The 24,974-nt window shown below is 37.4% G+C and overlaps 1 protein-coding gene across 6 annotated transcripts in view; it reads left to right on the forward strand.

Moving 5' to 3' along the window:
• The window catches only part of CCSER2 (coiled-coil serine rich protein 2), a 61,739-nt gene extending 40,606 nt beyond the window's left edge, over positions 1-21,133 (forward strand). For 2 of the 6 annotated variants that reach the window (XM_088059537.1, XM_088059538.1), the window contains exons 11-13: positions 7,513-7,597; positions 12,147-12,186; positions 15,889-16,097. In XM_088059537.1, coding sequence (XP_087915663.1) covers positions 7,513-7,597; positions 12,147-12,186; positions 15,889-15,952 — 189 coding nt within the window. In that variant the 3' untranslated portion in view covers positions 15,953-16,097. Of the gene's footprint in view, positions 1-7,512; positions 7,598-12,146; positions 12,187-15,888 lie in introns of all 6 variants that reach the window. The other 4 variants (XM_014250385.2, XM_088059539.1, XM_014250383.2 and 1 more) reach the window with 2 other exon arrangements.
• Positions 21,134-24,974: the final 3,841 nt, after the last annotated feature.

The following is a 24,974-nucleotide window of genomic DNA, read 5'->3' on the forward strand; positions in this document are numbered from 1 at the left end:
GTTAATTACCAGCAAATAGCATTTGGATCTTGAAGCTACTGCTCTAGCTAGAAAACATAGGACATTTTATTAAAAGGTTAAAAATGGGTTGGATTTTTTTGTTTCTTTGTTTTTATCCTACACTGAGTTACATGATGTAAGCTTGTAATAACGATGAATCACCCCTGCTGCCCTTCGCAGAGGCACCACTAAGCTGTATGTTCACCAGTTACTGGCAAGCAGCCTTACCCATGTCTTCCAGCCTTTCTGTCTGATAAGAACCCACTGTCATAGGATTATAACCTTAAGTAGCTTCTGGGTTGCTTTGACACTTCTTCTCTCCCACGTACATGTAACATCATCTCATTTGTTTCTTCTCCTTTTACTTTGGGGCTTCTGAGCCCCTGCATTGTTTCTTTTTCCCAATTTAATTTCATGTGTTTGCTGTTCATCGGATGTCTTTGTGCATTCATACTGTTACAAGGTTAGTGTCTATTGTTTCCATCTTCTTTTTTTTCTAGCTCATTTATCACATGGCTTCAGAGACAAGATTAATAGTCTTGGAAAGTTAGTTGCTAACTACACAAATTTTAGTTTGTGCAACTTGTGGCATTAATTGATATGACAAAGCTGTTGGAGAAGGTGGGGAATTTGAGTTGCTGTCTCAAGCACAAGGAGTCACTCAGCACAATTGTCTGGTTTGGGTCAGGTTAGCCAGTATATTTTTTTAAAGTTACATTGTAATTTTGTTCAAAAAGATGGTTTTTTTTTGTCAGGAGGAAGTTTGTGTTAGGGGACAGTATCTTGAAGAGCTGAAGGAAGCTGTGCTGTATTGTGGTTGGGTGTGTGGATATCTGTATATGATACACATACACATTTCTAGGCATATGTTCATTTTACCTGCACAGTCCAAACAACTTGGTACTTTTATCCATGTGCAAAGTTTCTCATTAATTTGATAAAGGACTTAGGACAATACATGAACTGTTAACAAATTCTGAAACTATGCTGCTTTTCAGGACATTTTGATAGCTGGGAAGTTTTGGGCAGAATGCTTTGGGCATGTTTTTTGGGTTTTTTCAGTGTCTTCACATGCATATTTGTAAGTTACAGGCTTTCTGTCAGCCAACAGAAACAGGAACTCTGTAATGTGGGATTTCTTCAAGGAGCAAATGGTCTGCCTGGTGCAGCCACATTTCAGTTCTAATGGTCAGACCTCAACTTTCTGGTTTAATGCTTCCTCTGCTAACATGCATTTGGATGCTTCCTTGCATGGCTTAATAGACATGTAAATGTATAAAATAATTTTTGATTTGGAACCTAATAACAAAAAACATCTGTTGCAATAGAAAGGAGACATTCAGCTCTTATTTTCTTGAGGTAAGAGTATAATAAATAGAAGGAGACACCTAAGGAAGACATTCTCACTACTCAAATCCCAGCAGCCTCTTAAAGAAATGGTTTTGCTTTATTAACATTCCTGTTCAGTTTAATGGTCATTTAGTGTAGAAAACTGATCTAAGAATAAAGACTAAGAAAAATCATGGGTTTTGGTCCTATATGTAGTATAAATAATGAAATAATGTTTATTAAATTACCAGGTTTTTATGTAGACTAGGGTTTTTTTATATATATATAGACTAGCTTTTTTATTTTTAAACCAAATTGTAATTGAAATCTTGGCAATGACAGAATGGCTCCTTTGAGGCATCTTAGGTTTTTGCTCTTCTAAGCTTGTTAATAGTTTTCAATTTCGATGAATATTTATCTATTTCAGTTTTTTCTATTAGTGTTGATGCCAGTCATTTTAAATTATGGTGGATATTAGGTACTTCAGGTATCAAAATTTTCAAAATTAGTGTGACTATTTATAAATTCTATATATTCTATAAAAATCAGAACTGATACAATGTGTTTATTCTTTAGGAGTCAGTACCAGTCTGGGAACACAGTGATTTAGTGTTCCAAGGAATACTATAAGTGCTTACTGAAACATGCTTAACAAACATTGTTAATGTAGTGTGTCATAAAGAATAGATGCTAGAATGCACTAGGAAGCAGTGAGAGTGTAAAGCAGCTATTTCAGTTATGAATTTAAGACCATATGAATTGCAGCAATTCAGCTGGCCATTTGAAATGGCTGGAATTTCTGATCAATTCATTGTTCTGCCATTAAATAAATAAGTAGATATCATTAAACATATTAGTTTTTAAAAGTCATGTTCACATATTTTCTTTGTTATTAAATATTTGTAGAAAATGGCCCATTCTAATGTGATTATAAACTTGTCTGGTGTTCTCTTCAGGGACCACAGTTTTTCAAAGTAATTTTAGGTTTTTTCATATTTAGAGGTAAATATGTACATAAGTGGAAGTTGTGTAACTTTAACTTAATTCTTGGAACTTAGTGCTCACATAATAAAAACCAGGGTCTGGAAAGAAATATTTGGGAAATTTGACTTCTTAAAAGTTAATAGGTCGCTACTTACTGCCTGTTTGCTGTGTCTGTGACCTGGTATTTCTTCTAAGTGTCCTGGCAGGATGCTTAAAATTTAGGTAACTTCTTATTGTTTATGTTTTATTCTTGGTTAGCCATCCTTGGGATAATGGCTTGTATAAATATTTGCTGGCAAGGTAGACCATGACATTTCTGGAAGGATCTCTTACAGGTCTCTTGCACAGAATTCATTCCATTTAGTGTGTCTCATGATTTTACTGTCATGGAAGAAAATAACCAAACTCTGGATGAAGATAAAAATTACTTGAAGAAATTAGTGTAAATGGACAGCTTACAAGAAAGAAAAACCTTATTATCCATTGCCACACTTAACTTTCAGGCTTTGCAGGATATTTGTCTAATAGTAAATACTGATATTTTCAAGACTTGGAGGGTAAAGGGGTTAGAAGTCAAGTTTTTGTCAATAAATCATTTGGTTTCTTGGGCTGGAAAGGATGTTCGCAGATACTGAGAAGTAAGTGACGTGCGAGCAAACTGTGAAGTCCTGAATTTGGTCCAAGATACCTGCAGAAGATTCTGGCCTGTGAGGACCAGTTCCTTGTAGTTGCTGGTTGCTCTTCCACTCCCTGGAAGAGTAAATAGTGTGTACAGTAAAAGCTGGGTGTTTCCCCTTGGTAACAGCTCACAGTGATGAGAATGAGCTTTGCTGCCTAAATGTGTGTACAAGTTAATTCTTGTCTCTGCTAAAATGACAACAGAACCTGTCAATTTGTGTGGGAGCATGCATGATCTTGTTCTTTGTTCCATCTTTTCTCTACTTTTGCACTGAGATATTCTTTGCCTCTCTTTTGAATTTTGTTTCAGTTTGTCATTCCTTTCACGTCAGTTGTTTTGATGAACCTTTGTAATCCTTTGTCTTTGTGTATTGTTGTCCTTCTGGTTTTAGTCCAGAAGGTTTTTAATCCAGAAGGTTTGATGTCCTTCCACCTAAGCCTTAAACAATCCTGTATGTGTCATCTTCACAACCATTAACTTAAACTTGCAGCTTTTGAAGTTCAGTCACTGTATGTGTTCATCTTCACATCCATCCTTGGTTTCTTTCACTCTCCAATGCTCTGCTGTTTGCTTCATGTTCTTATACATGTACTTGGTGAAACAAAACCTTAGCTGGACTAGGTGGTCATACTGTGCACATGTCTCTTGTGCTGTGACTGTGCATGACATGTAGGGACTACACAGTAGAGATATCCTTGAACCCTTCTTGTTTGTTTAGTGTAAAGCAGCACATAACACTAGGTTGGTGATGCTTTTCATCTGAATACTTCAGAAAGAGAGTATTGCATGTCAGAACTGCTCATTTGTGCTCTCTTTCTGGGTACTAGGTCAGTAGGAGAAGACTGCTGCAGAAACATTTTCTTTGCCTCAGTATTGAAGCCTGTCATTCTAGGTTTGTTCATGATGTGAAGCTCTGAGACAAGCAGTGCTTGGTGAGAGGCAGCAAAAAACATCTCATTGAAGTGCTCAGAGGCTCCAGTTGTATGAATTTAAAAAAGGATCTTTGCTGTATTTGTAATGGTTTCTGCAGCAGAAAAGACTTTTTAAAGCAGTAGCAGTTTTGCATGTTGGTGTATCCTTGGGAAAAGAACTGGAATATCTGGCTGTTGGGCTAAAATTACTGTGCAGCAATACCTTGGAAATACTTTGCTTCTCCTTTCCTGGCAGAAGCAATTGCTTATGTTCATGTGATTTCTTATTCTAAGGCTGAAGTCTGCTCATAACTAACAATGAAAAACTCTGGCCTTAGTCTTAATAGTAGCATTTAAAAAAAGAAACAGCCACCAGGCTTTCCCAGTGCATTTATAGTCAGAACTTCATAAAGCATTTAGTACAACATAAAGCAATAGTACAGTTCATCAGGATCTCAGAAGAACATTTGTCCTTCTGGTTTGCAGGCTGCTTTATCTCAGCTGCTCTTATTTTTCCACTCCTGAATCTCATGTTGTTTTGAATTTCTCTTTGGGGATTCCTTTGCTATTTCACAAATCCATTATCTGAAAAATAAGAGGAATGGGATTTAAGGGTAGTGGCTGGATGCACATAATAGCTGTGGGGAGGGACTGTTCAAACTGCTGTCTAACATTAAAGTCTTAGTGGACAAAGTTGCTTCAGAGTCCAGAAGAATTCCATCAGATTTTTTTTGTTTGGGTTTGGTTTTTTTTAATAGAAGTTGAGGTAAGTCATGTTCTCATCTATCAATTCTAGAATTCCTTGCTTGTGAGTTTTATAGACATTGTAATAAATAAGCGGTGATTCAGGTTTTTCTTCTTTCTTACTTTTGGAAGAAAACTGCCACATTATCTGTGTATTTTGAATATGTACCATCATCTGAAGAGATGAGTTTATTAGTGTGTTTCTTTTTTCCTCCTCTTTGGATTTCTTGGGAACCTCAGTGCACATTGGAGTAAGAGGAGATGAATCTGAGTTGATGTTTAAAGGAGAAAGCTTGGTAAATTTGTTGGATGGAGTTTTGAACAATAATTACTATTAAAATGAAATTAATCTTTTTGTAAAACAGGCATATATGCAGATACTAAATCTTAATGTGATATATCAATGGGATTGGAACATTCTTTATAATTTTTATAATCTGTTTAAGTCAACACTCATCTTAACACATTCTCAGTGCTGTATCTGCTGATCCTTACTTTTTAAATTGATGTTGATTTTAATTACCTTTTTTATTGTACAATTAAACAACAGTTGTTTTGGGGTATTTTTAGAAAAAAATATTTATTTATTCATCTATTACAAAAAAATCTGGCATTTATTTGAAACTTACCTATATGAAGCAATGCCAACTGCAGCATTTGGGAGAAGGGGATTAAAATACGCCTGTAGACCAGTTCAATTCAGCAGGCAAAAGATTCAAGGAAGTCACTTGCACTTTCTTCATTTATCTCTCCAGTCAGAGCAATAATAAAATACTGTGAAGAATTTTTGAGAAGACTGTACTTAGTGCTGTGCTTTGAAGTGCTAATATGGTTGCTTAAATATTTCTGGAATGTTACTCCAGAATGTATTTCAAGACATGTAAATATTTCTTTGCCTTTACAATAGTGTCCTAACTGTTATGTAGCTCAGATGGCTTGTGCTTCTCTTAATCTCTCTTTTCAGAGAGTAAAAGGGAGAGAATATAAAATGGTCACCTCCATTCTTAACGTGTTAAAAATTTCAAAGAAGTCTGGAAAAAGCCCATTGCCAACTCAGATGGGTCTGTGCAAAATCACACTTGTGCTTGGTGGTAAGGTGCTTTCTCCTATGTGGAGATTCAGTTATGTTTAGAGAATGGAAAGAGTTTTTCTTGGTTTTCCAGCACCCTGACACAATTTTGGATGAAATGTGAGCAAACATGTAAAATGTAGTGTTCTTTTGTATTGCACTATGAAAATCCAAAGCGTTTGATAATTTTCTCATCAGTCATTGATGGATAAATTGTGTTCTCAGGACTATTTATGTATTTAATGTATGTACCTATTCAGCTGATGCAGCACATTATATTATTTTGTCACATTGCTTGAATGAAGCTAGTAGTGTTCCAGCATTTACATGCAGCAGTCTAAAAATTGTGATCTTAATGACCACTGATGGAGGACTATAAGAACACATTAGGTAATCAATACCTCCATCTAGAGATAATCAGACTGAAGAACTTATTTAATTCTTCCCCTTAGATTTTGCTGCAATAATTGTTTTATCTCAGCTTCTGGAGGACAATAAAGGAGTCTTGTCTTTTTTCTTTATTTCCTATTCTAGATGAAAAGTGTTCTGACTAGCAGATTCTAAGACTTGGTTAAATGCAATTGTTAAGTTTCATCTTAGCAGTACTGAAACCTGAAATAATGCTGGCTAAAATCTGATTAGGTAAGGATAACTGGAAGATCAGGGAAATGTTTAAAACTCTCCTAAGACAAATAAAAGCAGAATATTTATAGAAATAATGTGATATTTAACATTTTTTTAAAGCAGCATGGAAGTAAAATACTTTATTATTTACAGCCATGGCAGTGTGATCTGCAGCAGAGACTGGAGAGGAGGGGCAAACTGGGTTCGTGTTTCCTGTCATGCAGGTGCTGTTCAGATACCTTCAGCCTGCTGGCTCACAGAGTAGTCACAGTTTGTTGCTGTTGGTCAGGAGGCAGTGGGGCAGTCATTACTGTAGTACCAGTGTTACTCAGAAAAGCAGTTTTCAGCCACTTAAATGGTAAAAGGATTGTAAGTCCTTAAACCTATCCTGCTGAAATAGGAAATTAAGATTGTGTTGTTTAAGAGGGAAGTTGCAGCTTGGATTTGCAAAGGTAAGGATGTGGGGAAAAGGAAAAGTAATAAGAAAATTACTTTTTCTTGTTTTGAGAATGTAGCAACCACAGTGTGTCACACTCTGGTTATTTGAGAGCTCTGACAGGCAAACCCTGCACTGCATGGATCTGCATAGTTCCCTGATCCTCTGACAGAAGAGTCAATCTCCAAGAGCAAAGTGCAAGGAAAACAGTTCTCTGTCACCTCTTCTCTTCCACAATAATAATACTGATGAAACTGGAGTAAAGTGGCCTCTAAAGCACCAGGACTTGCTGGAAAATTTGTTTCTATGGATTAGAAACTTTTGTAAGCTAAAGTTGACTGGTTTTCCAGTAGATTAGAACTAAGCAAGCTACTGCTTGGTAGCATTTCTAATTGGAGGCATTTCTGAAATACTTTTGAAAGCTGTAAAAATACAATTTTATCATGTGTTTTTAATCATTAAAGGCTCAGCTTTTGTACTCTTCCCCTAAAACTATTTTAGAAATGTATGCTTGTATATTGAACAAAAATTGGAGGTATTTTGTAAGATTTCTGACTAGTTTAGGACATCTGGGCTTTGGTAGCGTGTAACACTTGCTTTTACAAAGTAGAACAACTGAAAATATAATGATACCTTTCTGGGGCATAAAGAAAAAGAACAGTGTGGCTTTTTGGTGTCTTGTTTTTCCCTGTTCTCTTTTTTTATTATACTTTTCCCCCTCTCTCTTTCTGCACAGGGTGGGTATTCTGCTCCCTCCTTCTCTCCCTGGCAGGGCTCATTCCAGGGCATCCCTCGGAGTGTTCCACCGCACCGCAGACAGAGTGAGTCTGTACCTCTCACTCATCTCCCTCACCGTGTTCCAGTAGAAGCTTCCCCTTTGCACGCACTGTTCATCTCGTAGTCTCCTCCTCTCTCAGGCAGATCTCCAGTCATACACGATAGTCTGTGGCTAACAAACTGCTTCCTTTGGCCAGCGTACGAGCAGCTACAACTTTTAGTTTTATAACAGTTATTAAATGCCAATAGACCTCAGCAGTTCTTCAGGCAAACCCGAGTAGGCCCTTGTTTCCAGTCTTGTCTTAACATCAGTCTTGCTTGCTGCATTTCCCTGTTTTCCATGGCTGTGATGCACTCTCCTGTCCGTGTGTGTTCTGTTTGCTCACGCGTCCGCACGCGCGTCCGTGGGTGTGTTCACGTGAATGCATTGTGGTTGTACAGAGAAGTGTTGGTGGGAAATTGTCACTTGCATTATCTCTCACAAAAAGCTTTAACTTTTCAGAATGGCTTCCCTCAAACTAATTTCTTCCCCCCACCCCCCCGGTATTTGTTGCAAAAAGGCTTCTCTTACATTGGAAGTGGCTGATGCCCAACTTGCATGATTTATTAACGTTCCTTATGTGCTAGCTACAATGTGGGCTGATGTAAGATGCATTTGTTCACTTGGCTTGGATCTGCAAAACAAAAGACAATTGCTGATTTTAAAACTGTATGCTTACGTAGACATAGAGAAATGGTAAGTCTTATTTTGTGCTTTGGTATTGCATTTTGAACAGATAAGTGTTTGAAGAAATATAACTACTTCATAACGCTAAAGTTATATTTTTTAAATGTACTGTAATTTGCAAATTACAGTGCCTAGCAAAGCTCAAGAGTGTATTTGTAAAAGAAATAAAGGAAAATTATAGAAACAAAGTAAGATTTCCGGGGCCAATGGAGATCTGAAGAGTAAGCTGCACCTTGGAAAACAAAGCTTACATATATTTCACACTACAATGATCCTTACTTACATCAATAACCAAAAAAAAAAATCTAATATTTTATAAACTGTGCTTCAAATACTCTCTTGATTTTTCTGTGACAATATTCATGTAAACAACTCATCAGGAATGCACAGCCTGTTTCATGGGCTTTTCTCTGTGCAACAAGGGATGTGCTTCGTTTTTCTGTGGTGTTTGATGTGGGATTCTGTGTGTGTAATGAACGTAGAACCCCAAAATCCGATGAGTGTGCCTTCTGTTGCTGCGTGGAGGGGCCAGCAGTAGCACAGCCTGGGCGATTCACTGTCCTGTCAACAGACTAACTTCAAGGCGATCAGTTCTAGACCTGAGGATCATATAAATGTTATGATTTTGGGGTTTGGTGACTGGACAGTCAGAATGGGAGGATGGTGTCCCAGCTACCACATGAGCCTCTGGTGTCACATCATTCACAGTGGCTGCTTAGCTGAAGAAGAAAACTTTGCCTGCTAATCTTGATAGTTTTCTGAGCCTCCACCTCATCTCTCAAATAACAAGGGTGGCCTCGTATTCGGGTTTCCGTAGTAAACTTCTATTACTAATGCAGGTTGGAATTTTTAGTATGCATCTTATATATTTTTATATTAAATTTTATTTTTTATTAGATTAATTTTTTTTTTTTTTTAAATTTTTAGTATGCATTCAATGAATTGCTAGTAAAGGAAGTAAAGTAAATGAAAATGGGACCTTGACTAGTTAACCTAAATTGTAACTAATGTATTGTCTAGGAAAGTAAGTTTCCACTAGTGGAGTGTTCCTAGCCTTTTTCTTTAAGCCTTAGGTCTACTCTATAGAGCAACACTGGGAATAAAAATATGGTATAAATTAGAAGGTTCCTTAGACATTTTTGATGAAACTCTTAAAAAAATCAATCATTTATCACTGTGTAAACAGTTCTGTAAAGTAGAACATTACTGGAATGGTCACTAGTATCCTTCTTTCCCACTTGGCTCAGCGGTTTCAGTGTTCTGGTTTTTGAGCTTATATGAAATGCCAAATATGGGGTTTTGAGGCAACTGGTGAGCTGGGCATCACCACTGAGTGTAGGACAGCCTGAAACACTAATGTCAGTGTTCTTTTGCAATAATACAGAGAAGATGATGGAAACATGAAGTAGTCTCAGGTTTTATCTGATTATGTTTTCTGTATAGACATGGAAGTCAAGCACTTCTTTCCTAGCTTCTGAATCCTGAACCTAAAATATCATCTCTGCCTGTGAATTCTGCAGGTTTCTTCACTGTGCTATTGATAGCTGATTGATACATAGATCACTTACAGGCACTGTAGATTATAAGGGTGTAAATCTGTAAACTGTTCGTATTACAGTGTATAAACAACTAAAAATAATTTCCCTCCTGCTGTACAAGACAGGAAATATATCTCTGCTAGGTAATATTACACTAGTGTAGGTTTATGGTTCTCTCTAAGCACCAATGTCACACACCTGCTGCTGAACTTGCCTCACTGCGCTGCAGTACACTTCAGTACTGGATGTATGTTTTTCACTTTTAATGATAATTAATTTTTAATACTTCCACATTTATTAATTTCATGTTTTTTCACCAGCCTTGGAAACAATTCAGTGCTTTGTGTTTCATAAACACTTTGATAACAGTATATTGCTTTTCTCATTTTAGGAATAAAAACCATATCATTTTGTTCCTGTAATTCTGATGTGTCTTGAACTAAACTCCTGTGTGTAATGGTCATTTATTTTTCTTTTGGTTATAGGATATAAGCAAATTTTGATGACATTTCAAACTTTGTTCAATACAGTTAAAACCTTTCCAGTTGTGTTCTGGAGCTTTAATGATGTCTACAAATGTCTAGAAACAAACATTTTGAATACTCATTGGTAAGGAAGCAATCATGAGTTTGTGTTGTAATACAAGAATATTACACCACCTTCTCTAGGCCCCTTAGCCCAAGTGCTTCTCCACACAGAAATGCTGATCAAAACTGCTTTGTTATTCAAGCATTGCAGTTGTTACATCTCCACTTACTGTGCACGTCCTGGAAGAAGCATTTAGACTTTTTGTATGTAAGTATTGCAGATAATCTAAGCAATTCTAGCAGGTGATGCACAGCTTGTTATCACCCGGAGGAATGCTACTCTATGCCAGTGACTATAAATCAGATCCAGGCTGTGCTTTTTCATGCATTTGCTTTTAAACAAAGACACATTGCTCTGAAATGCGCTGAAATGTTTCCAAAGCTTTATTGACTGGTACAGCTTTGTAGGGTGTACAAAGTGTTTGTGTTAGAACCACGTTGCTCTAGAGCATTAGCTGGGAAGTTCTGTGACAAATTATTAAAAACATCCTGGAATCATTACATTGGCTTTTTTATGTAATTATTTTTGCTCCAAGAGTGTTCAGCTATATGAAGAAGAGTCTTTTAGGAAAAACTCCTTTCCTCCCAACTTCAGGACTTTCAGGGTCAACTACAAGAGAAATGTCTCTTGTACATAATTAAATTTATTTTTGCAAAAAACACCTTGAATATGTGTATGGTCATATTTATTTGCTTCCTGCACATACATCTACATTTGTGGATGAAATAGTTGGCTTGATGTAGTTAAATATTACTTGAAGAAATTTTTCTTCGAAAAAATAAAATTTTCTAAGTTGGAGTTTCTTTACAGACTGTGCAGGAAAAAAAATAATGCTTTGCCACATTACCTATTATTTTACTAGCCTCGTGGCTGTGGTGAATGATGGTTTAAAAAAAATACAGTTGTTTTGTGTCATTATTTGAACTCATTCTCCATACTGCATATATTTTAATGCTGAAATAAGGATATAATATAGCTAGATCAAAGGGAAAGAAAAAAAAAGTTCAAAAATAAGGTATTAGCAAATGCTACAGGTTTAAGGCGTGAAATGTTGATGTTTTCCAGAGGTGGAAAATGAGAGCTGTCTGATTCAGCCTTTCAGCAGGGCTGTGTCTGAACAGGCTGTTGTTTGAAATGATAGCTTATCCTCTGCCAAGGCAGTGACAGGAAGGATGCCAGAACTGATGAGGAAATTAAAGAATTACATAGTAGGGTTTGTGACCCTTCCCTTCCATCCCTTCCCAAAAAGAACCTGTAGTAGTCGTCTCTTCCAGCTCGTGGGTGAGTTGCTAGGAAGATGAGTTATTGAAATATGGTCAATATGATCCAAGGATGGAATGCTATGCCTTTAATGACCTTGCTATTCAAGGTTAGATATTGAACTTACATATGCATGGATGCAAAGATTTTTCTTCTATATAGCTGTAATAATACACACAAATCCTAGTTGCAGTATTTGTAATGTGAGAGATTAACTGCTAAGAGCCTTGAAGTTATAAGAGCAAAGGTATTCCATGCAGGTCTTGCTATAAATGTTTTTGTACTGCATTACTTAAATACTGTTGCTACCTTTGTTTCTTGAAGGAGGATTAAAAACCACTGGGGCACATGGTAATTGCAATTGAAATGTTGAAAAGTTGCAGTTCTGTCATGGCAATTGCTCATTGTTTTGTCTTGGTCCTCTGACATCATTGTCCTTGTCTTTTTCTTGTCTCTGCTTTCCATTATGCCATTGGCAAGGAGTTGAGAAGTTAGTCCATTACTTCTGTGATAAAGCGTGGTACAGTACAACTTCAGATTTATTCCCATCTCCCCCTCGCACATTTTCACTGTTGGGTTTTTTCTTTGCCCTATGCATGATGCATGTCCATGGGAGATGTGCATGCAGTTCTTGGATTTTCCATTGCATCGCTTCCCTCCTTCCTCAAGATACTGCAGGGAGAAAATGCCTTTATTTCATTATACAGAGGTATTATAAAGGGAATCGAGATGGGGATCAAAATAAACAAAGCAAAACTGAGTGCAGTTTTCAGCTAATGAATGAATATCACAATGAGATGAATGTCATGACCACATTTAAGTTCTTTAACAGTACAACATAATGTTTCAGTTTTCCAGCACACAGCTAATACAACCTCAGCAGCTTGATAACCACTGATAATAGTGGTAATCCTCATTGTGGATGTCATCTTTCTCTGGATGATGTAACAGCCAGTTTTACTTGAGAGAAATAATAGAAAAATCTCTTAGGCTAATGAGGTAGGGACTGAATTGAGTAATTTTGAATAGTGCGTCAATATTTGGAAGTCTTTTTCTGTACTCTTGCCAGTACAGAAAAATCTGTTTCTTTGTGCTGAAAAAAGAGCATGTGCATAAGGCACTTTGTCTAGTGTATTTCCAGTTTGAGCAGAACTAAGTGTCTTCAGTTGCATTGTACTTGAAATGTTTGAGTCCAACTTTGCATTTTAGGAGCATCCCAAAGGAGTGCAGGTGTTTGTCTACCTGCATGTTTTCTTTATGGGACATAAATAGAAGTCTGGGTAGTATGGCAATCTATTCCAAGTCATGGTCTGTCCCACCCTGGAAGTATTACCAGAAGTGCATTCAAAGCAATGCAGATGATATCCTTTTTTCAGGACTTGCATGAAATAAAATATTATGCCTGGAAGGCAGAATGCTTCTTTATCTTTTTCCTCCTTTATGTGATGGAATTCATCAAGTACTTCAGTCCTTCAGCTGGCTTATTGTTTTTATCAGTAGCATGGTCAGAATTTCAAAGACTTTCTTTGTAAAAGGAGAACTTGTGTTTAATACAAAGATAGGAGCTGTGGGTGACAATAATGCAGTTGTCAGTGTTGGATACCTTGTGAAGTGTTAGTGCATATTTTTCATATGGCATTTTGCTGCTTTTAGTGTCATTTTGAGTGTTAATGCATGTAGAAATTTGATGATACGAAAATCTGTCATTGTGATAATTAGATCTTGAGTAGAAATAGACTATTAGAACACGGTACAATATTTAAAACAACTGGTCAAAGATGATACCAGAGCTTTAGTGTCCTCAGAATTCTGAGCACATAGCCATTTTCTACTTTAGTATCGCTAACTTTCTAGGTAATAAGCTTCTTAGACCTTTTAAGGTTATAAAAGATAACGAGGAAAACATGTATTTGACTATTTTTATATGTAAAAAGCAAAATTGCCCAAAGGGAAGAGCTCAAATACTACCTAGCATTTGTCAGAAGAATTCAAATATCAATATTGAAACCTTGATGGCTTTGTTGTACTTCAGATGTGTTTGTGTTTAACTCAACTTTCCATACAAATTTAGTTTCTTCTGTAACTTATCAATTTTTTAATTTTGTTGATTAGTATTGCTAGAATTATTTGATATTAAGTTAGAACTTTTATTATTAGGTTAGATATTTATCTGTGTTTTTGAAGACTAGCATCTAAAAACTCTTCCTAGTTGGGGGAGAAAAATTTTCTGACAATTATTTTTCCACATTTGGCACAATACTGTGGATTATAAATGTTTTAATTTTTTTTACTTCAAGTGGGATTAGAAAATATGATTTGTTTGTTGTAGTGTTTGCATGGGAATCAGGTACATATTGCTTTGTTTTCTGCATTCATTATTAGCAGTTTTGGTTTTGCAGGTGAGATCTCAAATCAGTAAATCATTTTAGCGAACATTGGCCTGTCAACTCCTAGACTGGAAGGATAATAACTTCTGTAACCCAAACATAAACACTGGAAAATGGAAAAACATCTGGAGGACTAATTTTACTTAAGCTCTCAGAGTATGGAACTATTCCTTGTGTTTAACATTTCCTTCCTGTAGGATTGTATGGTTAAGAAGGATTCACGAAGTTAAGCTAGATTTGGGTCACATAAGGAATAATGTTTTGGAACTCATTTGACACCGTTTTGGAGGCTTCTTTGCCTTTTTTTTTTAATCTTTTCCATCTTTCCAAAATAATCATTGTTTGACTGCTCAGGATATTTGCCTTACGTGCCTGTCTGATCGCTGATGTCACTGGTCCAGATTTTGCCCTTCCTTAGAAGACAACTGTTACATTCTAAAGGGAAAAAATGCTCATAAATAAAAAATAGACTGAGAAACCTTGATTTTCCTCTCATTAACCATTATTTTTTTTTTTTCTTGATGAGGAATTTTGAGGCTTCAGTTTTCAGTAGTAATCCTGCCAGGGAAAAGATGAAAAGCCTAGAGTTCTGAGATTGGCTAGAACCATAAATGTGTAACAGGAATCTGGCATGCACCATGCACAGCTATCACTGGATTCCTCTTGCTGACTCAAGAGCTAAAAAGACCAGACAAATAATGGGTTTTCTCTTTAGAACTTGTGACTAATTTAGGAGAGTGACTGAAATGATACTTGTAGTCAAATCTCCCAAACAAACATTGCTTCTTTTTTATTTACTCTATTTCACTAGTAAACAGAATAAGCCTGTTTACTGTGTGCATGCAACCTGACAGCTGGTAAGAATCCAGGTAGTTGAGTGATGACTAGTTGGTAGGAGTCTGGTTCTCCTCCTTTGTAAAGAAAATGAGAAAAATAATCCAAACCTGCTAAAACTGTAGTTTAGGTTTTAATAGATTTTAAGTCTTTCCATGAATTACAGAATTTTTAGTAATGCTTCCAAAATCTGTATCCAAGTTGCAGATCTAGGATGTCTTGTGAAGCTAGTACACCATTAATCTTCTAAGTCTCTTTACAGGGCAGAGCAAAGAGAAATTATTCAGAAGAGGTACTGGCAATTCTCTTGTCTGATGTGTGTCTGATTAGATTGTATCTTCTGATAAAATGTAAAATCTTCCATAGTTCTCTTTATCCCATGGTTATCGGTGGTAGAGTGTGGTCTCTACATTCACATGAACTCTGTTTATCAGCTCATTTAAAATCAGTTCAAGATAAAACAGTTGCCTAAGCTTAGTCAGTAGCCTGAGTAGCACATACTTCCACCAGATTTTCTAGCCTCAGTAAGTCAAGGAAATGGCCTGTGATCCATCCAACTCCCTGCCTGCCTGCACAGTAAAAGGGTTGGGGTGGTTGAGGTCAGTATGCAGTGACTAGAAATAAAAGCTGGACACAGCTGTTGCTTTGGGTTAAGCACTTATTAGAATTGATCTGCATTGACATTAATTCTTGAGCTGTCCTGCAGATTTGGGTGAAACCATCAACCATGCCCTCTTCATGTTTCCTTTTTAAGCCGATCTGTTTCTTTTTCTGTCTTTATGTTGTTGTTTATTTCAGTGCTGGTATATTTTTTCCACTTCAGTTACAAGTTCTGTTTGTGCGCATCCCACGACCCGTCTTGTTTTGCCAAAGTCAAAGTTTTGATTTAAAAACCCAGATATTCAGCCCTTATCAAGCATCCAGTCAGCTCACGTTGGATTTTGAGTGTATCTGGTGTCTTCTCTGCATAATATATTCTTGTGTTATTTTCTCTTCAACAGCCTCAAGTACTACAGCCTTCCAGCAGCCTTCCCAATTCCACAGACCTCGCCCAGGGAAAACTAATAAAAACTCCACATATCGAGGCCCACAGTGAATATCATAAACCAGATCTGCATGACAGTAGAAATCATCAGAGTCCAAATGCTGCAAATGTCTCTCTCCCAAATAGCCTGAATGACATAAACTCTTTAACGAGCATACAGTTAAACACAAAAGATGAAAATCCATCATATTTGGACAATTTGAAAAACAAAAACACTGAAGACCCTGGAGAGGTGGCTAGTAATAAGAAAGGTACATTACCACTTCGTTCCCACTTTCATACCTCTACACGAGCTGATGCTCCAGAGGTGCAGACTGGATTATCTGTGAAAGGTCCACCCTCATTCACAAACCAGGCTTCTCAGCCAAAGACTTCAAGAATCGTGAAACCCCCAACTGCTTTAGTGCCTCCTACCATGGCTGTTCCCATACGATCTGCAGATCATTCCACTGCTTCCAAGGAATGTGAGCGTCTACCACTGAGTAGTTCGACTCAGCCACAGCAGACATCTGGGCAGGATAACCTAAAGGTTAAACAGAGTCAGAAAGTGTCTAAACTTCGCCCACCAACTACGTCCTTTGTTAAATCCAAGCAAGTGAGCAGTCAGAAATCCACACCAGTACCTCCAGAGCCTCAGAACACCTCCCTAAAGTCTAACATCCCAAGGCCACCAGTCCAGAGAAAGGAAAACGTGCAGACACACTCCTCTGGTTTGCATTCCGGAGACAGCATGCCCCCTGGTCGGCACTCCCGCCTCCCGAAACCAAAGACACACTGAGGCCGCTCGCACATCTCACCGCACGATGCCACGCCCTTAGCCTCTTCCCGTGTTGTGACTGCCTTGGAGCCCGCTCTACCTGCAGCCTGCAAATCCTGAGTCACTGTTCCAAATTGCAGCTTTTTTGGGTTTGCATTCTCCATCCTGCCGTGTTCTGAGGCTGATGTTATGAGCCGTTTCTCTTGAGAGTGCTTTATTTTATCGCTGGTCTGTAATAAAGATGGTATTGCAATCTTAGTAATTAAGCAAATGCTGAAGTCTGTGGTGACCACAAATGCCAGAATGCTGCACTATTTATTTCAGGATAGCAGAAATTATTTCATACCTCTCTGAGTTATTAGATAATGAAATTGCTGTTCTGTTTGACTTCTTGGTTCTGAGTACTCATTAGGTCAGAGTGGTAGAAAATTAGACTGACTAGCAGATGTTTTATTGGCCATAATCCTGACTCTGTATTCCAGAGGCCTATGCAAAAATCCTTGTATTTATCATTCTCTCAAGACTGTCATATTTAATGTTATTTAATCTGATGGGTTGGGTGGGTTGTGTTGTTTTGTTTTGCTGTAATCTGAAGTTGCTCTGTTCTTTATTTATCCCGTTTTCACTGTTCACAGACATTAGGCCGATTTCACAGGGTGAAACGAATCTTCTCACTTAAACATCCTCATTCGTTAAATGATTGTGGTATGTTTTTATTGTGTTGAATAGACACATTACCGGGTAGATTCTTGAAATGCAGTGCTAAGGATATTTATCCAAACCTTCCAATGCAGGCTCTTAGGAATTGGTAAGTAGGGAGCCTCTGGGAATAAGGGGTCCAGAACACCTATGTTGAGGTTGCACAACATGCATTTTAATTGATATTTTAAACTTTTATTGTTCTGCTTGTATTTATTGATTTCTGTTTAATATTGAAAGGCTCTGAAGTACCTGACTTGAAATTTTGCACAAACTTTGCCATATGTGTAAGAATTTGAAACTATTTTACAGAATAAAACTTATATTAAAAAATAACTATTTTTTAAAAAGGAAAAAAAAATAACCCCACTTATATGCTTTGAGTAATCCTATTATGTCCTAATCCAGAGCTGGTACTCTTAAGAGTTTTTCAAAGATGTGTTATTTTGTTTTTTTTTAATTTGGTTTTGTTTTGGTGTTTGTTTGGGTTTTTTCTTGTAATTTCTGAAGAAGTGCATGATACCTGGTAAAGAGCTTTTTGGGGAAACTAAGCATAAAAAAAAAAAAAATCTACGTTTTTGTGCTCTCTAGGAGAGGTATTTTTTCTGAAAGTAGTCTTGGTGCACTCTGGGACCATGACACAAATGATGTGAGTTACATATGCGCATATCCAGTGAAGAGGCTTTCCAGAAATTTGATGTTATAGCCCATCTCCAATTCTTCCTGTCTTTCCCATGACTCTTCAGATGTTACTGGTTGAGTTCTTTTTTCTTCTGTTCTGAAGGTGATTTTAACAACAGCAGCAGAAGGCTGTTGCAACAACTTGGCTCAGAATCTGTTCCTGAAGAGCACATAATCTCAGTAAAATGCAACAAAGTGTTAGTTTGTTCTAGGCTCTGGCTGTAGGACACTGATACATTACAGTATTTTCTTTGAGAGAATTAAAGTGAGTAGGTGTAGACATTTCATAAATCAGTATTCAGATTCTATAATATAAGCCCTTTAACTGGGCATGTCCTAATGGATACCTCAGTTGGGTGAAGGAAAAAAGAGTTGTCACACCTGAGTTTTCAGTACATAGTTGATATTCAATAATTATTTTGGATTTCTCACACTGTAATTTTATTTAACTGACAATGAAGTGGAAAAATTAAAAGCTTGGGGGGAAAAAATGGGTAGGGGGAGATTCTTTTTCAGAACTATTTACATCAGTCTGAAATAAGGGACCTGCAAGACTTGCTATGAACTGAGGCGATGACAATGTAAGCAAGACATAACAAGACAAATAAGGTTAATTGTTCTAGTTGATATAGGGTCAGAAACCACAACTTGAGATTGCAGTAACAGTTATGCTCTGGTAAAAAGTTACCTCCATGAAAAGCATTGAATTAGTGGTATTTAGTGTACGTATTTACTTGAATAAAAATAAATAAATAAGACTCACTTTTTATATTCCCCAAAACTAGCTCCTGGCAGCTAACTGTGTTTCTCAGGAGTTTAAAGACTGCTGAGGGAATGAGCAGCTTCCTGGTTCATTTTCCGGTCCATATAGATTTCTATGGAAGGTGTGTTTTTTAAGTTTACTTTCCTTGAAGAGAAGCTGATTTTATTGTTAGTTGTATATGATTTTCTGTAAAAATACAATTTCATCTAATGTTATTGCCAGAAATTCATCATATTCTGCTTCTTATTCTGGAGGTATTGCCAGCCTGATTTAGTGATGTTTCAATTTTTATGTTTACATTTAAAAGTACAAGTATCTACATCTTTATTCATATCTGCACCTTTACTGAAAATTAAGGAGATGATCAAAGCAAATTAAGCCAAGAATATCGAGATGATCAAGGTTTTCATTAAAAAAACCAGTTCCTAATTTTTTTTCCAGAAGAAAATGCTATATTTATATGGGTGTGTATATATGTATTAAAGGAACTTAAGTAGATTATAGTCCTTTTTTATAGCATTTCCCCGTTTTGTTCTGACAGATTAGTGAGACACTGAGCTGGAGCCAGCAGGATTTGATCATGGATGAGACAGATGCTAGCCTGGCTTGTGTTTGTGTTCAGCTGCTAACCTCGCATCCGTCTAAGACAACTGCATGATTGGGCTCTTCAGACTTTACCAGGGAAGGCTCTGTTGCATGTATAATAAGTCCAGAGTATGGCAAAGCCTGTCAGGAGATGGGCAGCTGGGAGAGAAGTGGTGAAGAAGTGAGATTTGAAGCATAACCTTGGTGAAAGATGAGGTTTGGGGAGTGCTGGATGAGAGGGCACTGAGAGTGCTTGTCAAATGGGATTAAGTGAGTATTTTCAGGTACCATATCTACCTTATGGAAAGTGCAGATATATCATCAGTACTGGTGCAGATTATCCAAAATGTGTATATTTAAATATTTGATATCTTCAGGGGGTTTTTTAGGTTTATAAAACTGATTTTTTTGCCATTTTTTTTTTAATTTCTCATTCTTTTGTGCAATATTCACAAAAGTATTAAACTACTGTTCAGTATGTGTGTACAGAGGCAATTACGTGTTTTAACAAGTGAATAAACACAAAAGAAAAGAACAGAATTGCACTTTAAATGAGCTTTATTGCTTGGAGTTGTGCCTAAAATAATCTAGATGCCTCCTGCTGTGTGTGGCTTTTGTTTGAAACAAATTTCCCGGTAGTGTTGCTGTTTCCAAGGTATTTTCACATCACTTTCACAGGATCGATATGCACTCTAGCATGTTTAAAAGTATTCATATAGTGTACTGAGTTTTTGTTGTGCAATGACCTTAATTTAACTGTGGAATTCTAACACTGATGTTACAGCCAGATCATTATTACCTTCTCCTTCCCTGAAGCTAGCACTTCCTACTGCCAATCAAAGCCAATGGCAAAATTTCCCTAGGACTAGCATAGCTTTTAAAGAATAATGGTCCCAGAAGATGCTTTTGAGAAAAGAAGTGCAATATTATCTCTCCAACTTTCTCAAAATAATTACGAAGGCCCTGAAAATCCAAAAAATGATACAATTTTCATACAGTTCCGAAAAAAAAGAAAGGGTTCCTCAACTTTCCATCTTGTAGCAGTGAGAGTAGGCATAGCAACTAGACTGCATCATAGGTCAGTACAGTTCATTTAATCCTTGATCTAAATGCTGATTTGTTGTAACGATGCCTGAAAACTGAATACCATTTGCGTGATTTCCTTTGTTTGCATGTCACAGCCATATGCACATTCTAAAGTATCATACTGGGGTAGGTTGCATGTTGGGGGGGAAGTATTTCTGGTTTTGCACAGCACATAATCCTCTTAATACAGACATTTTCTTGCTGTACAAATGGAAATCAGTTCTTGAATTTGGCTTCCGTAGCTGTTCCTTATCTTGTTACAGAGGCTTTTTCTGAGCAGAGTGGATTTAATGTGACCCTGGTGGTAGGGCTCAGTAGTCATCTTACAACTGTGCTATCAAGGAAATTCAGTCACTGTTATGGTAAAGCTGCTCACTGCCTACTTAATTGTAAAAGCACCACCATAAAACCAACATAACTCCTGTGTAGCAAAATCTTCAATTCAGTAGTAGCTAAAACAAGAGGTATCCTTACTATCTGCTTTGTTGTTTTTGGTTTTTTAACCCAGGCCAGAGTAAATACTGTATATTGGAATTTGCTTGTAAAGTTGATTAAAAAACCTGTATGTAAAAATTCTTTCCTCAATGTTGCTCTAGTGAATAAAAATTAAAGTCATAATTCTAATAAGTATCTCTTTCTCTTGACTATTCACTTCTATGTTTTTTCGAGTCATTTTGCAAAATGTAGACAGAACTGTAGACAGAAAATCTAGGGTGACAGGGAGATTAGGCTTACACTTAGAGAGTGGATTTTTTCCTTGGAATTGTCTCTCCAACAGAAATGGCAGGCTTTTAGCATGAGACTGTTAAAGGAAAAAGAAAAGGAGGGGGGGGAAAAAAACATAGAAAAGCTGAACATTTTAATGTATTGATTGCAGATGAATATGGACTGAGATGGCTAGTTCTTAAATGTATGTTATGGCACCTGTAGTGCAGTTAGGAAGAGTATTTATGTATTTAATGAGTTAAAATCGTTATTGTAAGATTCTTTCAGAGAGTTATTTCACCACAGAAGTCCAAATGAATACAACATGTGCTAATATGCAACTCCTAATTGTATGTCAGTATTTTGCCCATGGTTTGAATGGTTTGCTGTTCTTGAGATGAAAGGAAATCTGCTCCATTAATTAATCCGACCTATTTCAGTAGATGGAAGTTCAAGTTAGAAATTATGATCAAAAAGGGAAGAAAATCCTGTAGTTTGAAGAAAGAGCATTTTAAAAATACTGCAGGCAGACACTTGTAATCTTTAACCTAATGTTAGCTTCAAAATTTGCAGGGGTTTTGGGGGTGTAAAAACAGGGTTTCCAGGTTCAAACTAAGAAGGTTTGAACTTTCTTCCCAAGAAGGAAGATAGTGTGAATGAATCCTCCTGCGCTGTAATCCTCCTGGGTAAGCGTGCTCTTTGTTACTTGGTGGAGCAGACTGTGTTACCATGATGTCTAATCCTTATCAACGAGATCATCGAGAGTTAACAGCTGATGCAATGACTATGGAAACAGTGTCCCTAAAAGCTGTGATTGACCCCTTTTCTGTCTTCCTCATCCAGAGGCAAAGTCTTCCTGGCAGTGGTGAGCAACCTGCTGCTGTCCAAAATGAAAGAAGTGGTCTCCTGACTTTACTGAGCTGCTTTACTGCTGTTGGGCAGAATGTTACACGTGGGGAAAAGATGAGAGAGGGTGAGACATTTCAGACATTTCCCTTCCTTTGCAACCCAGAATGAACACCCCTGGCACCTTCCCTTTGACAGAAGTGTCAGGAGGTTTTATGAGCACAATTGAGTACAGCTGAACCACAAGACAAGTTAATATTAAACTATTTGTAGCATCAACCAGATACGTGCAGTTGCTGCTTGCCCTGGGTTTGGGTATTACCTGCTGTTTCAAACAAGAATTGGCTTGTAGTACCAGGCATTAAACATAAATGATCCAGCTCTAAAAATTAGTTACTCAGATATTTAGTGCTGATCAGTCAGTCTGAAAGCTAAAAGGGTGGGTTTCTGTTAGGATTTCTAATAATTTTCTCTGAAGCCACAGGCAGTAGGAGCCCTCAGCTCTTACACAATATATGGGGTGCCCTGCAGGCTTGCTCCAAGTCCTCACTGAAAATACAGATTGAGTTCTTAGTAAGACGCTGAAGGCAGAAGTAATTGACCAGAAGCCTTAATAAGGATTTTGAATTTGATTACTCCCAAAACAGAGCATAATCTGAAGACTTCTGAGCTGTTTAAAATGCTTTCTGCTATCACAGGCTCTGAGAATTGCTTCAGTTGTTGAAAGCATTTCATGACAGAGGTTGGCTTTTAAAGCCTATTACAGTGCAAGCTGCTGAAACAGTCCAAAATGAGGGGCATTTAAAGCCAGTTGGACATTCCAACAGTTACTTCACTTTGGTTTGTTTTTTTTTTCAGAAAATTCCATAAAATGCAGCAATTTGGGAGAAGCATTTAAATTTCAGTGGAGCTTCACATTCTGACAACATGTGGTTTTCAGCACCTCTCCAATCAAAACAATTATTTAGATTTTATTTTGAAGAGACCTGATAACATCATTATCTTGGGTGCTACAGTTAGAGGCACCCTTAAAAAGCAGCCTGTTTCATGAGCCTCATGATGATCAGAGCCTCATGATCATCAGAGCATCCTTTGTGTACACAGTGGTGAGTCTAGGGGTGGTAAAAATACTAATTTAGCTATATCAGAAGCATATGCATATAAAACCTATGAGCCTTTAAAGATTTGGATAATTTGGTGTGATAAATTTCAATGCTTAGTAATACAAAAGTCCAGCTATTCCCACAATTCCATTTTAATTGCTACTCAGTTTGACAAACTCTACTAATTATCCCATGCTACCTTTAATCTCTCTGCCTTAGTCTCCTCAGAAATAAAATAGGAATAGTACTGGTGTTAGCAAAGTCAAGGCTTGCAAGATTGTATGCTGACAGCATGAAAAAAATTCCCTGAGGAAATGAATCCACCCTTATTTTCTTGAACACTGTAATAATCTTCCTGCATTTGCCTGCTTGGGAGTCTTCTAAAGAAATTTAGGTAATTCCTTGCATGAAAGTTTTGTGGACCTTGTTGAGACTCTTTTATTAGATCCAGTGAATTTCCATCTTAAAAGAGTTCTGTGGCAGTTATTTGCAGGAATTCATGAAGTGCAAATGAGAGGGAATGGTTTCTCTGTGTGAGTTACATGTGGTACAGCAAAGTTCTCAGAAGCTCTGTAAGGAAGTCCTCATGGAAACCTGTATCCCAAACAGCACACTGGCAATCTCATAGGGTGGTATGAGCAGGTGGCCCCATCTTCCAAGAGGATCCCTAAGATGTTCATCACATTTATACAAACAGTTGGGAGTTTGTGGATCTTTCCTTTTTAATTCCACTCACTGTCGGCTTAGTGATTGTGTGTCACTGAGACTGCTACAGGCAGCTCTGAGCACAGCCCTGGTTTGTAACTCTCTGCTGTGTAGTTTCTGTGGGTTGTTGCTGTGTTTTCCTGTCCCCCAGTGATGAGGCAGTGTCCCCCAGTCACAGGGGACAACCCCTTGTGTGAGCTCCTGGATCAGGCAGGAGTAGGGAAGCAGTTATTGCCACAAGACACAGCAGAAGGTTGTCAGGCTGAGCTGATCTGCCAACACCCTTATGTTTCTAGAAAGTCTGACGTTCAAACCATATGCTTATAAACTGTTGCAGATTTGGTATTCCCATGCAGGAAGCCTAATGATGCACAGGCTCTCTGCCAATCACGCTCCTGCGCTTTTCATCCCAGCATTCAATTCCTGACTTCAAATGAATTAGTTAAGATCTGTGTGTGAGCATTATATCAATGGCTGTTAAAAGCTCTGTGTGTGGCATTTCTGGGACATACAGGGCACTGAAAAAGTACTGTATGTTTGGAGTTTGTATTTAGGCATAAAAATACTTATTTCCTTTAAAATGTGCTTCTTATGACACTTTTTGGAGCTGCCTTGCGTGTGTTCATTCTCTTAAGGGATTATCTTTGTGAGTTATTATTCTGCCAAGTAATATTGTCTGATTTCATAGAAATTTATTTATTTTGAAGGATAAAAAGGGTCTATTACACAGAGCTGTATTACACTTGTTATGTTGCTGAGACAGCAAAACACGGCATCATTTTTTTTATATGTTTCTTGTGTCCCATCCTGCAATGTGCTAGTGCAGGAAGAAACTAGCAAATTTGAGGAGGGGTGTTAGGAATACACTTATGGCTACATGATAAATGTTACAGAAGGGCTTTTCAGCTGTTACTCTAAGTAGGAGCATGGGTCTCTGGGTTGTGATAAGAGATCTAAGCTCAGTACCTATCGCCCAGGCCTTAGCAAACATATTTTAGGCAGTGTCTGAAGGATAAACCCTGAGATCTGATAGTATATGTTTTCTCAGCAAAGCACTTGGAACTCTACTAACAGAAAAAGACAAGAATTAGGATTATTACTTTAATTGTACA

This window comes from Pseudopodoces humilis, chromosome 9 (genome assembly GCF_049639895.1).
Source record: "Pseudopodoces humilis isolate 2021_Gansu_Grassland_sample_001 chromosome 9, ASM4963989v1, whole genome shotgun sequence".
Classification (NCBI taxonomy): domain Eukaryota; kingdom Metazoa; phylum Chordata; class Aves; order Passeriformes; family Paridae; genus Pseudopodoces; species Pseudopodoces humilis.